Here is a 17681-nt window from a genome sequence, read left to right as displayed (position 1 = left end):
TAAGTGGATGATGAATCCAAAATGTTAGGTGATATGACAAAACTAACAGGACTTAAGAAACAAAGAACTCCCACTCATCTGGTTGAACCACTACTAAATATCCCCATGCTGCTGATCACATATATGGTATATAACATATGAGCACCGTTATATATTATAGACTGTGATAGACAATTTGCTCCAGGAAAGTTAGAATGAACTTGTGACTTTAAATGAGCATCATTATTCCACAATACTGTGAATTTCCGGAAATTAAGTAATCACTTAATCACGATCAAAAAAAAAAAAAAAAAAAAAAAAAAAGAACCTTGGGGAAGGGAGGGAGGGAGGGGATGGTAGGGGGAAAACAATGGAGGGGGTAACAATGTTCAAGAGGAAGTGGAAGTGTACTCATTACCTCACTCATGTAACTGTAACCCTCTGTATAGTATCTCTACAATAAAAAAAATTTAAAAAAAAAAAAAAAAAAAAAAAAACAAATATCACCCTTACCAGCTACTCTGCTGACAAAAATATAGTTGGTTCTTTTCTGAAAAATAAGTAGAGAAGCAAAAAATATTTCCAGCTGATTGATTCAGAATTTGAGGTTTAAAAAAAACATTGCTTCTTTCCCTAAACTCTAGGGATAGAAAAGCTTCAGGGAGGGCTTGGCCAAAAACCAGAGGGTCAGGAATCAGAAAACAACAGAAGCCTTATTACTTCAAGACTAAAAAACAAATCAAAGCCTACCTTACTGACGGACTGAAAAAGTTCTACCCATGACAGGGGCTGGGTGTCTATCCCTTCTCCAGAACAGAGTCCCCCCAAGGAGGCCTACAGCCAACAGAGCAGAAAGAAGAGACAAGCTGTCAGGAGGCCAAATGTAGTATGGGGGCCAAGGAAAGTTCCATGGGTGATGTGATGCAGGTCCCTGAAGACAAGAATAGGAGACAATATGGGAGCGTTCTCTCAAAGTTATGCCTGCAAAGCAGATTCCCTGATTTCCAGCCTGCAGTTAACGAAATTAATGATTATTATCACTTGGGCAATTTCAATACAGAGGAAATTAAAGCCCTTAAAGCCCACAGGCATCAAAAGGGCATACAAATGGCCCAGGGACCCTGCAGGATCATGAAGAAGAAAAAGGTAGTTTTAGATTCATAGCCATGAGCCAGAAAACCATCTCTGGAAGCCTCTTGTCTGAACCTGCCTTTTCCGTGGCATTGACAGAAAAGATGATGTCAAGAAGAGGTTTTCTCCCAGAAATACCAAGAGAATGATTTAAGGGGAGAAAAGAAGACCCATCACCCCATGACTTCCCTGAACTTCAACTGCTGAGTACTTAGGCAACAGAAAGCCAAACACAAATATCACCAAATCATACTTCTAAGGTACTCTAACACCATACAGCTGTAAACCGTCTCCATCATTCCCACAAAGGAACAAGTATCACCTGCTTTTTTCTACCATATTCACATAGGCTCTTTAGTTGGTGCCAGGTCAGCCGCACCTTTCCCTCATGAGATATGTAAACATGCTCCTAAGAGTTAATGTTATATTGTAACAACTTATTTCACTAAGAAAGGAACTAAACAGAGATGGATGTTCAGGCCCTGTCTACAGAGATACCCTGTGCAGACTTTTTCACAGAAGCTGTAAGAGGTACATTTGATTGGAAAATTCCAACACACATTCTCTTCTTCCTACAAAAATTTACTAGAAGACACTAATGCCACATTTCATTATTTTTAAGAAGGAAAACCACTGATTCGATAACACAAAGATTCTGACTACAAATAGGCATAAATCTTTTCTGACCATCTTTACGTTAAATAAAACCTAAAAGGTACTCAAATGGCTCCCCAATTGTCTTACACTAAAAAGACCCTGTCCCTAAGGAGGCCTCCAGAGAGCTACACAAACTGACACTCCCCAGCCTCCCATTACCTCTTTGACCTCATGTGCTACAACTGGCAGGTCCAGCGCTCCCCTCAGACTGCCCCTGAACACTGACATCCTCTGTCTTCACAGTCATTATTCCTTCTGCTTGAAGCATTTTTCCCAGGTAGTAAGTGGGCTTGCCCTTCATTTTTTAAGTGTCTGCTTTGAGCAGGTATCTTTTCTTCTTTTTCTTTTTTTTTGGTCAGTAGTGGGGCTTGAACTCTGGGCCTGGGCGTGAGCAGGTTATCTTTTCAATGGGGATGTTCTTTAGTTCTCACAATCACCATTACCATGCTCTGTTTGATTTCTTTTCTCTTTTTTTCCTTTGCTTTGCTTTACATTATTGCGGTTGTTTTTTGGATTTTCTTATGTTTTTTTATTTTATTTAGCAACTTCTAGCATTTTATATAATTAGCCAATGAATTATGATCATTACCATCATCTTCCTGTATTAGACGGTCTTATTTTCTTTACCAATATATTCAAGTGTAAGCAGAAGAGTCCTGGAACATGATTCAGTAGTTATTTACTGAGAGGCTAAATGAGAACACTGTTAGATTCCCAATTCTCCATTAATTCTGATTATATCAAAAAGGAAGCCTTAGAGAAGTGGAAATCTTTATAATCAATAATTATCACTCATTAATCTTGCTTTTGTCTCTTAAGCTATTTTTTAGTGTTTATACTTTTTGTAAACCAGTTGTACAAAGGGTAATTCAACAAGTCACATTATGAATACAATGCTTGAGTAATCTTAATTAATGTCACAGTGTTCTCTCCCCATCTTTCCCAATCTATCCATATCCTCACTAGGTAGTTCAACTTCTTTTAAGTTTTTTTTTTACTTATAATTTGCACATACTAAAATTCATTCATTTGAAGAGCTAAATTTATGAGGTTGTGTCTCCATTACCACTAATCCCCCTTCTTCACATGAAGAAAGAAGAACACAAGTTCAGAGCCTTCTATAGGCCTGAGGACCTGCTGGGATGATGTAATAAGATTCCTCTGTTTTCAATGCTACTATTTTCCTGCTTGCTTTAGAATTAGCACTTGAAGTAGTAACAAAGTTTCCTTTTTAAAGAAATTTATCTTCATAAAACAATCAGTTAAAGAAAAATGTTAGTTAACTATATATAGTTCTGAAATAAAGTGAAAATTGAAAGGGTATAAATTAACACAGTCAAGTTTGGGGAGCACATTAACCATGTAGTGAAGACCTGCTGCTCTCACAGTCTGCAGAAATGCAATGGACTTCAGGAGCAAAAGGCAAAACCCAATCACTTGTTCTGAGCACGATCCCTCAGTGTTTCCAGGGAGACTGTTCTGAATGCCTTGGATTTCTGCCTTGAGTAAAGCCTATGTTTCAGGTGCTTATTGAAAGGCTATTTGTGTAGCCTTAGAAGATAAAGACATTCTCTCCCTTTAGAACAAAGGATAGGTTTCCTTACAGACTCAGAAGAATGAGAATGGCATTCTCCAGAGCAAAAGACAAACATGCTTATTACCTATCAGAAAATTCAGTTCTCTCAGTTCAAGGTTCTTCTCAATAATCTGGTCTGAATGTCTGTGTTCCTCCTAAAATTCTTATGTTGAGCTTTTAACTCTAAAGGTGACAATATTAAGAGCTGAGGCTTCAGAGATAATAGATCACAATAGTAGAACCTTCATGAGTAGACAGTGCAATTTATTTTTGGTGGTACTGGGATTTGAACTCAAGGCCTCCTTGGGTTGCTAACTTTTATTCTGTTTTTCAGATAGTGTCTTACACTAAACTAACTACTGGCACTGTCTTGGACTGAAATTCTTCTATCTTTGCCTCCCAAGTAAATGGGACCACAGGCAGGAGTCTATCTCGCATGGCTTGCTTTTGAGATAAGGTCTCCCTAACTTTTTTGCCCAGATTGGCCTTATATGGCAATCTTACTGTCTCTGCCTCCTGAGTATGTAGGATGACAGGTTTGAGCCCCGGCACCCTTAGTGTATTTCTAATGTGGTGGGGGGGGGGGACACACACGCACGTGGGCACACATGTGTGTCGGCTTGGAGCTTTTATGCTCAAGGCTAGTGCTACAGCTCCACTTCCAATTTTTTAGTGCTTACTTGGAGATTAGACTCTCATGGCCTCTCCTGCCCAGGCTAGCTTTGAATCTCAATCCTCAGATCTCAGCCTCCTGAGTAGGTGGGACTATAGAAGTGAGCCACCAACACCCAGTTCTTAGTGCACTTTTGAAAGAGGCTAAGGGGCTTGTTTGTCCCTTTCACCATGTAATGATGCAGCAAGAAAGTGTCTTCTTTGAATCAGGATATTTGCCTCCCCCACACCAAAACTACCAGTACTTTGATCTTGGATTTTCCAGCCTCCAGAATCATGAAGAGAAATTCCTAAATCTTTAGAAGCTATCTATTAGGTTGTATTTTGTTACAGTAGCCCAAATGAAAAAGCACCAACATGCTGATATTCTGTTTACCACTCCTGTAATAACTGGGATTTCACCACTGACTTAGGAGCCCCATGCCTTATACCAACAAGAATACAGCAGATGAATTTGTCTGCTTACTACAAGCAAGCAAGATTCTCAGACCTCACACTGTCTTGAAAGTCCTCACCTCATTGTGAATCTCTTCTCCTTGTTTCAAAACTGCAGGCTCAAAGGATTTCAGAGAGACATCTCCATTGTCCACATCATCACAGACATTCTGCAGAGCCAACTGACAGCGCTGCAAAATATAATCCAAGGTTCCTGTAGAACACTGCCAAAACAGAACCAACAGTCAGGGTTATGAGTGAGATCCAAGTTCACCAGCCACACTTCCCATGACTATTCACTAGACCTTCCTTAGGCCACTCACCGTGACAGTTTTTATTTTTATGTGGTCCTCCTGGTTCTTTATAACAGTAGGCACCCAGAGGCTCGGACTCTCTCTCTCTCTCTCTCTCTCTCTCTCTCTCTCTCTCTCTCTCTCTCTCTCTCTCTCTCTCTCTCTCTCTCTCTCTCACACACACACACACACACACACACACACACTTTTTTTTCTACATGTACTACAGCATCCAGAACTGAGTCTTAAATGTAGAAGAAAATAAATAATCACAGGATGAATAACTAGTCAATGACTCTGACTGTATTTCAAGTGAACCTAAAAGAAGCCAGACCACAAAACTGGTTAAAATAGAATAGTAACAGCAGAGGGGAAATTAATGTTATAAACTTGAGGCAAATGAGTTATTTTCCTTTGCTACTAAAAGCATACACTAGGCAGCTGCAGTCTTTGGCAGAAGAGATTCTTCTGATTATAAAGAATCTATGGCTCAGGCCCTCAAAGCATGCTCAAAGGCAGAATGTAGTATTTGGGCAAGAGCACAGCTATCTAGTTCATCACTCTTTAAGGAGTGGCATGAAACAGAAAACAAATGGAAAACTCTCCTCTGAATGACTGTATGTCAGAATAGAACATGAGACAGTCGGCATCTCTATTTTGATAATGAAATGATTATGTATACATGTATACAGACATGTATATATACATATACATAGACATATATGTATATGGATATATAATCTTTTGATGCAATTATGGACACTGTACCTCTAAATATTTTTATTTTCATATTTGTAACTTAAACTGAGTTCTTGAAAAGAATCTTGAAGGTATATCCTCCAGTATAAAAATTCTTTGCACAGTTATTTCCCTTTTAACTCATATGACATCAACAAGCCTGGGAACACAAAGTTTCTATGCCAAAAACAGAAGCTTGAATAATGTATATTTTAATACAAAGACCCCAGAGTGCCAAGAGCAAAAGGGCAGGCACTCCAATTTGCTGCAAAGAAAAAATACAAAGGAGAAGTGAATTCACACACATACTGAGCCCCCAGTATACAATGTCTAGAAAGTCATTCCACTTGCATATTTACTTCCTAAATAATTGAGTGGTCTATGTACAAGGATACTAATCACATGTCCATCCATTAGCACTAAAGATTGGAAACAACCTAAATATCTCATCAATAAGGAACTAGCTAAAGCAACCATGTTGCAACTTTATTTCCAGCTATAAAAACAGACTGAAAGGGAAATTTTTATTTTTCTGGGTTTAGTGAGTTTTATTTGGTTTAAGGAACTTATGATCAGGTTGTTGTTGAATTATTGCTTTTTGTCAAAATTCTGTGAAAATATAACTTAAGTCAAAATTCAACCACTTAAAATGTACAATTTGGTGCGGGGAGGGGAGGGAGGATGGGGGGGGAGGCTGGGAAGGGATGTGAAGGGTAAACAAAGGAGGAGGCTGCAATGCTTGATAAGAAATGTACTCATTATCTTGCCCATGTAATTGTAACCCCTCTGTACAGTATGTTCACAAAAAATAAAAATAAAATTTTTTTAAATGTACAATTTGGTGTTTTTTAGTTATTTCCAGGTTTGTGCAACTGCAATTACAATTAGCTCATTTTATTTATTTCCCTAAATAAAACCATGGGACCTTTAGCAGTCACTCTCTCCCATTTGCACCAACCTTTCCAGCCTAATGCCACAATGAGTATACTTGCTATATCCACGCCTGTGGCCATTCTAGACAAGATTCATGTGATGAATAAAATCATACAATGAGACTCTTTGTGACTAGCTTCACAGACTGACCATATTTTCATGGTTTATCCCTGTCACAGTTTGTGTTAGTACTTCATACTTCTATGGCCACTTATACAATGGTTTGAATATGCCTCATTTTGTTGATCAGTCCATATAGTGATGAACCTCTGAGCTGTATCCACTTCTGGGGCTATGTCCATTTTTTCAATAATGGAGATCAAGCCATGAAGGAAGCTTGTGTATGGTTTTCATTTCTCTTGGGGTATACCTGAGTATGTGATTGCTGTGTCATAGGGTAACTTTGCATTTAGCTTTCTAAAGGAGTGTCAGGTTGCTTCCAAAGTGACCACACCATTGTTCATTCTTTCCAGCATGGTATAGGGGTTCCCATGGCTGTTAATGTTAGCAAAGACTTGTTACTTTCCTTGTAGCCATCTCAGTAGGTATAAAGTGTGATGTCTCCCCTAGCAGTTTTGTAATGACTAAGGATGGTGTATGGTTTTCTTGTGTTTATTGGCATTTGTGTGCCTTCTTTGGGATAGATTTCTTAATAGCCTTTATCATTTTAAGTAGGGTTATTTGTTTTTAATTATTTATACCTAAGTATTCTTTATATATTCCAAATAGAAATTCTTTGCATGATGTATGATTTGCAAATATTTCCTCCCATTCTTTGTTGTCTGTTCACTCTGTTGATATAAAGAGTGCTTTACTTTTTGAAATACAAAAGCTTTTATCTTTTATAGCTCCCATTTTTTCTATTATTTTCCTTAGGTCACTTGTGCTTTTGGTGTCATATTAAAAATCATTGCCTATGCCAATGTAAGAATTATATGCTGATGAGAAATTTTCAGTAAGTTTTCTAAAAGAAATTCAAAAGTTATAATATACAGGGTAGACAACATTGATGTATGTGTTATATATATGTATCTATGTATATATGTATTAATTAAAAGGATACCAAAAATTTGATGACATTGGTTCCATATAAGAAGTGCGAGAATGGTTGTAGCTTTAAGAAAAAGATAATACATATATAACCTTAGGCATATTTTTAATATTGACCCATCTGAGTAACTACCTATGCAAAAATAATTATGCATAGAATTTAAATTTAAAAATAATATTCTATGTTGACCCCCAAGAACATTCTGTCAAAACTAGAAATGGAAGTAAAGTCAAATAAAGATCAAGAGCCATCAAACACAATCCACTTACATCTATCCAATACAGAGGAATAGATTTCTTTAGTAATGGACTACCATGAATTTCAGAATATTACTTTCTTAAGGCAGTCTATTTCCTACATATTGTTTGGCACTGATAAATCACATAATGTTAATGCTACAAGAATATATTTATGGAAAAAGTGAGGGATAAAGTTGTATGAATTATGTTCCCCTCTTCTACTGAGGGAAATAACAAATCTTCAGTGTTATAGGAAAACTTCTTTTTGTCTACTACTAATAACAATAATGTAACATGAAGCTAAAATTTTTCAGTGAGATAAAAACATAACCTTGCCACTTGAACCCAATTTTACTTCCCATAGTAATCTTCATCCACACATAGATGCAATCAATGCAAACATCAATTTATATGCTGTTTTCCACTGTTTATACATAAATATTCAGAACTACAATTTTCAATGTTGCTAATTAAGGTGAATTTGAACAGTTTAATTACATAATCACATGTCATAAAGGCATTAAGAATCTGCTCAGCTTCTCGCTACTATTGATTATACTGGAGAAAAACATCTCTTTATCAATATCATTCTATTATTGAAGTTTTATTTCTAAAAAAGATGTTATAAGATCAAAATTATGAAAATTCCATGGTGCTTTTTTTCATAAATGCAATAACTTTGAAAAATATATCCAAATAGAAATACAACTAAAAGAAAATGAACTCAAAAGACTGAGATCTGATAGCCAAGGTTCCAAACCAACTCAGGCAGAGAAGTCCAGGAGCTTCTTATCTCCAATTAACCACCAAAAAGATGGAAGTGGTCCCTTAGCAAAAAGAAATCAAGGCATGGGGTACTTTACTAATTCTATGCTAAAGGGGCTCCTTGCAGGAATTTTGTTGTGCATATTCATTGAAGGAAGCAAAAGTTACTTGTTCTCTCCTAATTTCCAATCCCATGTTTTCATTTGCTTTTTGGACCTCTCCATGTGGCAACTCCAACTTATTCTGTTCAAAACTGAGCTACTGTCTTCCCCTAATCTAATGTCTTAGATTCATGATATGGCTATAGATAATAGCTATATAATTCCCTAAATACCCAGACTTGAAACTCAAGAGTCATCTCAATACCTGCCACATGGAAAACATCCAATAAATTTCATGCACTCATTCATTTTTACTTTCATCATTTTTACTTTACAATCATCTGCCAAGTCTTACACTATATCTTCTGTATCAATCATGGGAATTTCTTCCCTGACAAGTTTAATTGACATCTCCATTCTTTTCACTTCCTAAAATTATTGCTAAGATGTCAATAAAGAGCAGGCAACAGCATACAACTACCAACTTAAGCTCAAACAGCTAATTTGATACCCCACACCTTTCATGATTGATGCCAACTGCCTACACACCTTGAGATCCAGACAACATCACTCAGTATCATATAGCCATTCAATATATATCATTCCATTGCAATCACAAAATTCCTAATTTGATACTGGCTCACCTCCAAGCTGTCCTAAAATGTCTTAAAGCCACCTAATCCTGTGCATATTCAATGTCTACACTTTACCCATCCTAGTGCTTATTACAAACTTCACTTTACCTAGGATACATTATGTTCCTTTCTACCTTCTATTCTATACTTAACCTGCCAGTAGTCTGCAACCATCCTTTGTGTTTTGGCTTTAGTTTTTTTTTTTTTGTTTTTTTGAGATAGGGTCTTAATATGTATCTTCAGTTGACCTTGAACTTGAATTACTTGCATCTGGTAAATTCTTGTACTCAGAAAATATATTAGCCATTCCTGCTCACAAGTACCTAAAAGAATACAATGACAGATGGGAACCAGTGGTTCATGGCTGTCATCTAGCTATTCAGAGGCTAAGATCTAGAATACTGTACTTCCAAAGCAAACCTGATAGAAAACCCTGTGTTACTCCATCTTCAAAATTAACTGATAAAGAGCTGAGCTGGAGGTGTGGCTTAAATGACAAAACACCAGCCAAGCAAGCAGCTGTGAGGTTCAGAGATCAAACTCCAAAAACAGAACCAGTGGCTCATAGCTATAATCCCTGCCACTGGGTTGGCTGAGAAGAGAAAGATCATAGCTCAAGATCAGCCTGGAGAAAAAAGCCACAATTCCCCTTCTCAACCTATAGCTGATACAGTGGCTCAGGACTGACATTATACCTACATGTGAGGCTGAGACAGGTAGGATCCTAGTTTCAGGTCAACCGGGAACTATTAGTTCCACAAGATCCTTTGTCAGTGGAAGAAGCTGAGCATGGTAGTGTGCACCTATCATCTCAGCTATGACTGGAAAACTTTAAAATAGGAAGACTATAGTCTAGGCACAGTATGGAGGCCTGGGAAAAGAAGGAAACCCTATCCTAAAACTCTAGCACAAAAGAAGGGTGAAGCCAGAGAACAGCAGTAGAGTACCTGCCTAGGTCTCAAGTTCAAACTCCAGCACGACCGAAAAAGAAAAGAATATTTTAATATTCTTTTAATATTTTAATATTTTGTTGAACAGAGTTCAACAAAAGTTTGCAGAATGGATGAATGAACTGAAATCTCTTCTTCTGAATAGTAGCTTTCAATTAACTTTTCACACAAACAGCTTCAGTTGTCCCTATGTCCTATTACCTTTTCATCAGAAAAAAAATGAAAAGATATTAGTAGAAACTCAATAACAGTATTAGTGGCTAACATCTTTGCCTATATATATATCAGTCACTGTAAAAGAACTTACATGCATTAACTCATTTAATCCTCATAAGAACCACATGAATCAGGTGTGACTTTTATCCTATCAAACATAATTCCCAAGCGTTTATTCATCATTGAACATTCATTTGAGCAGAGCTAATGAGCTTGGCTCCTCTCCTAGGTTAGACTAGGAAAGATGTAAGAAGGACACCTTTCCTTCCAACTTCTTTCCCTCCTTCCTGCCCACTTCTTTTCTTCCTTGCAGAACCTACTTAGAACAATCAACACCTGCCAATGGCATTTATCTTTCCCCAGAAGCATAACTCAAATAATCTCAGACAATTACTTCTATGTTGATTTGTTTAACATTTGTCTCCCCAACTCAAATGTAAGTTCAATAAAAGTAATGGACAGAACAGTCATGTTGACAGCTCTTTCTCCCAAATACATGACAGACACTGAAAGATTTAAAACAATGAATGAATGAAAGTGAGAAGAAAAGACTGAAGAGGGAGACAGAAATGCTTGATGGACTTTCTGACTTCTTAGAAAGTCAATCATGCCTTTTCTGCTGCACAGCAACATGGACAGTCTACAATTAAGCTACGTAATTATCAAAAGACAGGGCCACCACCTTATCAAATCACAGACTCAGAACCAGAAAGGCCTCATTCTTGTTCTTCTTTGCCACACGGCATTAACACTTCTGCCCTGTGTTCTCACACTTATCCCTATAGATTCCTAAAAAGTCAAAGTAGAAGGCAAAGCTCAGACCTGTACACTTGTACACCAAGTTGTAATCCTTCTCATGATTATTCTCTTACTCTCTGGATCTTGACAGTGGTGTTTTTGTGTTTTCTTCATCTCTTTACTTTCCATTCTGAACTACTCTGTCTGATCAGCTGACCAGCAGCCCTTGCCAAAGGATGATGAGAGCAGACTTTAGCAAGAAATCTCTGGGCTACAAACACAACTGGGGAGTTCTAACACTCCTTAACATCTTGATAAGTTTGTGCTCAACTTAGTTTAACCAAAAAATGAAGAAAAATGTTAATTCACAGACATTTGAACCCAGCCACAATGAATATACACATAAGGCATACAAATTTACCTCATTTCCCCTGGTTATATCCTGCCCTTGAACTTGACAATTACAATCACCTATGAAAATCTGACACTAGCAAAGGCTACAAAATGGCATTCACATTCTCCAAGAAATATAATCCCAAGAAACAAAACACTTATCCCAACCTGTGAATAAACTTTAAAACTGCATCTGACACAACCAAAAGCTTTTAAGAAAGCACATAAATAGAGACTAAACTTAAGTTAGATGGAAGCAATTTTCCTATCAAGGACTCATCTAAAGCTCCATGATAAATTGCTTGCTCAACCACTTCTGTCACATTGAGTTAAGTGTGAATCACAGTTTTATTTACACTTACCTCTGCCACTCGGTGGGTGGAACTAAATCGAGGTTGGGAACCAGCCAAAACACAGTGTTGGTGGGTGGCATTAAGATCATCTGAAGAAAAATAAAAATAAAAAAATTTCTAAAATATGATTATTAGTTAATATATACTATCCCCTATTTAACTAAGATACAAAGTAAATTTCAAACTCATTCAAGAAACAATAATGAGCCAGGCACCAGTGGTTCACACCAATAATCCTAACTATTCAAGAAGCTGAGATCTGAGGACTGTGGTTCCAAGCCAGCATGGGCAGGAAAGTCCATGAGACTCATCTCCAGTTAAGCATCAAAAAGCCAAAAGAGAAGTTGGGGCTCAAGTAGTAGAGAGCTAGCCTTGAACAAAAAAAGTTTAGGGACAGAACCCAGTCCCTATGTTCAAACCCCAGATCTGGCACTAATATATATATATTAAAGAAAGAAAGAAAAGGCCGGGAGCCAATAGCTCATGCCTTTATTCAGGAGGCTAAGATCTGAGGATCATGGTTCAAAGACAGCCCAGGCAGGAAAGCCCATGAGACTCTTATCTCTAATTAACCACTAGAAAGCCAGAAGTGGTGCTGTGGTTCATGTGGTAGAGCACTTTCCTTGAGCTGAAGAGCTCAAGGACAGCACCTAGGCCCAGAGTACAAGCCCCACAACCAACAAAAAGAAAAAGAAAGAAAAATGAATAGGAAATTAACACCTTATATTAACACCTCATACTCTGTAAATCAATGCTTGTAGGGGTAATATATATATATAGCATGTATATGTGTGCACATGTAAATATATATGCATATATACTTACATATTTATAACATTTTATGTCTTATAGCTATTTACATCTATAATATTATCTTTTATTATATGTATTAGTACATAAATGATACAAACCAGGACACTTTCAAAAGTAAAAGGAGATGGTATTAATAATTCAATAATTATTCTAAGCAGAAAAGGTCAGATAAGGTGATGTTAGGGAAATGAACCCTAAGATATGTATTCAAATGTTTTTTTTCTTTCTTGCGATTGTTTCAAACACATTTATAAGATTATTTCTTTGTTGCTATGTATGTCCCTCCCCTACAGTATAACCCCTGATTTCACTATATTTGATGTTGGCATAATTTGTGGAGGGGAAGGGGAAAAACAAATCATTTAAATAGGGATACAGGTGGACCCGTTGCAACAATGAGATGTACAAGTCATTATGTCGAAAACAAACTTTACAACTTTGGTGCGGAGGCGGGGGGGAGGGTGGGATTGGGTGTGTGGGGCAGGGGGAGGATGGGAAGGGATGGGAAGGGGAAACAAAGGAGGAGGCTACAATGCTTGATAAGAAATGTACTCATTATCTTGCCCATGTAATTGTAACCCCTCTATATAGTATTTTCACAATAAAAAAATAAAATAATAATTATTATTATTCTGAGACAAAAGTGAACCAACACTGACCTCAGCAAACATGACCCACTCCTATGACACTCTCCCACCATGATATTAACTACTTATAGACTGAATATCTTTGTTCTTCACATAACATTTCTACTTCTAGTCATATCTATAAATTGAGACAGAATTCTTTTCTGTTATTCAGAGATGAACCTCTTTCATCTAAAATCTGCCTCTTTCTTTCTGTAACTGAGATTATTAATGTTGTCAACAATATTTCAGGCAACAAACCAACTACTTCCACCAAACATGTTTAGCTCTGAGAAAAAAATTCAAGCCTATAGATTTATGACAAAAGAAAGAAGTAGCTGGTAAACTCATCAATTGAAGAATACTCCACTAAAACCATGTTAGGAGAAAGATCAACAGACAACTTGTTGCATATTCTAAGGATTAATGTTATACAGCAGACAAATTCTGTATCACTTCTACTGTGTGTATTATTTCTTCTACTGCAAAAAATAGAGTACATGCTTTTCTACATAGCTAATACTGGCCTCTTGCCATGATACCAAGATAGTAATGTTAAGAGGCAAAGGCTACCAGGCAGTAAAATCAACTTAAAATATGAAAACATAGAAAGAAAACGCAAATTGACAACTAAAGGGCTTCTATTGTCAGTTATTATGAAATAACAGTGCCAAAGTTTACCCTCTACTTTAAGTAACTAGAACACAAAGCAAAAATATGAATCAAAGATTTCTGACACTTAAAAATAGAAACAACATAAATAATGCTTCCAGGTTCCCTAGCTTACTTAGAAATAGTTTCAAAGACAGAGTAGAGAAGGGGAAGCCAGCTAAAAAGACAGAGATTAGAGTTTATGAACATATTCAAGGCAGCAAGATTTGTAAGTCAGAATACTGGAATACTATATGCACAGAGAGGGAGCAAGAAGATCTACAGAAGGTTTCAAGTCTTTTGCTAAGTACTGTGAATATGTGAATGGAATTCCCAGGTCCTGAAAAGGAAGCATCTGAATACAGTAGGTTCAGCAAACCAGACCTTACAGATGACTGGGAATACAGTGTTCCAGCAGCCAGGCTGTTCCTACTACAAGTTACTAGGTAATCCTTAGTAAAAGCATCAGCCAGGTACAAGTGGCTCACACATCCTAGCTCCACAGGAGGTTGAGATATGAGGATGGTAGTTCAAAGTCAGGAAAAGTCCTTAAGAATCTTTTCTCCAATTAACCAACAAAAGCCAGACGTAGAGCAGTGGTTCAAAGTGGCAAAGTTCAAAAAAAGTTTATGGGCAGTGCCTGGGCCTTAAATCAAAGCCCCAGGACCAGCACAAAAGAAAAGAAAATAGAGAAAGAGAGAGGAAGAGGAAGAGGAAGGGAAGGGAGGGAGGAAGGAAGGAAGGAGGAGAGGGAGGGACACAGAAAGAAGAGAGAGAAGGAGGGAGGGAGGGAAGGAGGCAGGGAGGGAGATAGGGAGGAAGGGAAGAAGGAAGAGAAAAACTGAAAAAATCTGGTATCTACATTAGGAAAGAAAGAACCTCAAAGGCTGTATATGACAAACCTACACCCAGCATTACACTTAATGGTGAAAACCTAAAGCCATTTCCTTTGAAATCTCCTCTCCTCTTCAATATAGTACTAGAATATAGTACCCCAAATACCAAAAACAATCCTTAGCAGGAAGAACACTTAGAAGAATATCAATACCAAACTTCAAACTCTATTACAAAACTATAGTAACAATAACAGATTGGTAGTGGCACAAGAATAGACCTGAGGAACAATTAAACCAAATAGAAGATCCAGGAATGAATCCACAGACCTACAGCCATCTAATCTTTGATAAGGGAACTAAAAACACAAGTTGGAAAAAATCTTCAACAAATGGTGCTCTTCAACAAACTTAAGCTAGATCCTTATAGATCACCCTGCACCAGAATCAATTCGAAATCAATCAAAGACCTCAATGTAAGGCCAGATACCATGAAAGTATTACCGAAAGGGCTAGGGGAAACACTAGGGCTACCTGGCATGGAACAAAACTTCCTAAGTAAAGATCCATAATCACAACAAATCAAAGAAAGAGTGGATAAATGGTATAGAATCAAATTGAAGAGTTTCTGCATAACAAAGGACATAACTAACAAGGTTAAACAGAAAGCTCACAAAATGGGAGATGACCTTCACTAGGCATACATCAGAAAGGGGCCTCATATCTAAAATACAGTTCAAAAAATTAAACCTCCCAAAAACAAGTCCTCAAAGAAACAACAAGCCAATTAATAAATGGGCTAAAGACTTAAAGAGAGACTTCTCTGAAGAAGTAAGAATGACCAATAGACCCGCAAAGAAATGTTCAACAACTCTAGCCTTAAAAGAAATGCCAATCAAAACAACATTGAGAGTCCACCTCGTCCAAGCTAGAATGTCCATTAACAAGAAAACTAATAAAAACAGATGCTTGTGGAGGGAACTCTACTACACTGTTGGTGGGAATGTAAACTTGTTCAACTACTCTGGAAAGTAGTATGGAAGTTCCTTAAAAAACTGAACAAGGAACTTTCCTACAAACAAGCAATTCCACTCCTGGGCATTGATGCAATAGAAGACAAACGAGGCCACACTAACGTTGCAAGCACAACTATGTTCATTGCAGCATTGTTTACCATAACCAAGATATGGAAATAACCCAGATGCCGCTCAATAAATGAATGGATCAAGAAAATGTGGTATATACATATATATACACAATGGAATTCCACTCATGCAGCAAAAAGAACAGTATTATACCACTCGTAAGGAAATGGAAAAATTTGGAAAAAATTTTATTAAGCGAAGTATGCCAGACCCAAAGAAACACAGATTGCATGGTTTCCCTCATTGTGGTAACTAGAATGTGCCTACAAATCTACAAGTAAACACACTGGATGATAAATGAAAAACAATAACAACAACAACACTGGAACATGATAAATTATACATGTCTCTAGGCATTCACACACTGTGAGACCAAAGGAAGATCTTAGTAGAGGATCACATAGGTACAATAGCTATGTGTATTTGACCATACAAAATAATATTTATCAAAATGAACTCCAGGAAATGAGAACAAGAAAGTTTTTTTTTCCTTTGTTGATGTTTTTGTTTTCATTTCCCTTTGGCTTGTTTATTTATCTGTCTTTGGAAGGGTAATGTGGGGGGGCACAGAAATGGGGGTATGAAGGGTGAGCAAATGAAGCAGTGATGTTGAAAATGAATTATACAATTTGTGCATTGGGACAGGAGGAAAAAACTGGGAGAAAGTGAGGTAAGGAATGACATTATTCAAAAACAAATGTACTCTTTCATTTGACTTAATCTGATTATAACCCCTCTGAATATCACCTTTACAATATCAATAAATAAGTTTTAAAGATGAAAGCCTTAGAGAAGAAACACATGATCATAAAAATTAAAATGACTATTTTATCTTCTATTGATCTAACATAACACTTTTCTCAAAATAATAGAAACAATATATTCAATTATACATGCACATATATTAGAGTAAGCATGAAATGAAATGAATGATAGCAACGAAACAAGTGAGCAAAGTGAGGAATTAGAAACATATAGTTATTTTAATATACTTGTATAATCTGTAAAGCTGTTTATTACCAGACCACACTAGTAATAAAAACTTAGGCACTGGTCCTAGCTATAAAGCTTTTAGAGGAAAAAAGTCAGATATTCCAGTTTCAGTTCTAGCTCTTTTCTGATTTAAGATTTGAACAACTCATAGGCTCTTCTGTCATTTAAAAAAAAAATTGGGGGAGGGGGATCCTGTTGTGGGGCCTGAACTCTGGGCCTGGGCGCTGTCCCTCAGCTCTTCAGCTCAAGGCTAGTGCTCTACCACTTGAGCCACAGCGCCACTTCCGGCTTTTTTCTTTTTGCTTATGTGGTACTGAGGAATCGAACCCAGGGCCTTATGCATGCAAGGCAAGCGCTCTACCACTGAGCCACCTTCCCAGCCCAATTTTAAAATTTTAAATAAGTGAAATTACAAGCTCAACAGTTCCTCACCTGTAGTGAACAAATTCCTGAGCTGGATAAAGAGCAAAGAGATTGGTGTTCTTTGCACATGATCCAACTTCTGTTATCACAGAATACAAGATAAGTGTGACCCATATGTTTACTTCTATTTTACAGGTATGTAGCTTTGCCAAAGGAATATTACAATAAACTTTACAAATATTTTTAATTAATGAAAACATCAAAGCACATCAAAATTAAGGCTTACTTTTATGTTGCATGCAAACAACTTAATTTCAATATAAATTTAAAATTTTAAGTATAAAACAGATAGACTAAAATCTGAGCAGAAAATGTCATGAAAAAAAATATTATATAAAGGGT

General features: G+C 37.0%; 1 protein-coding gene across 5 annotated transcripts in view; it reads right to left on the bottom strand.

The window, feature by feature from the left end:
• Fto (FTO alpha-ketoglutarate dependent dioxygenase) overlaps window positions 1–17681 on the bottom strand; it is a 392707-nt gene that overhangs the window by 219230 nt on the left and 155796 nt on the right. For all 5 annotated transcript variants that reach the window (XM_069992308.1, XM_069992312.1, XM_069992310.1 and 2 more), the window contains exons 5-6: window positions 11865–11944; window positions 4531–4674 (exon numbers count right to left, since the gene is read on the bottom strand). In XM_069992308.1, the coding sequence (XP_069848409.1) occupies window positions 4531–4674; window positions 11865–11944 (224 nt within the window). The remainder of the gene's footprint in view (window positions 1–4530; window positions 4675–11864; window positions 11945–17681) is intronic.

The sequence above is a fragment of the Dipodomys merriami genome, unplaced genomic scaffold (genome assembly GCF_024711535.1).
Source record: "Dipodomys merriami isolate MVZ:Mamm:240054 unplaced genomic scaffold, mDipMer1.0.p SCAF_41, whole genome shotgun sequence".
Lineage (NCBI taxonomy): Eukaryota > Metazoa > Chordata > Mammalia > Rodentia > Heteromyidae > Dipodomys > Dipodomys merriami.
The sequence above is the reverse complement of the archived record's forward strand: the minus strand, read 5'-3'. Positions and strand labels throughout refer to the sequence as shown.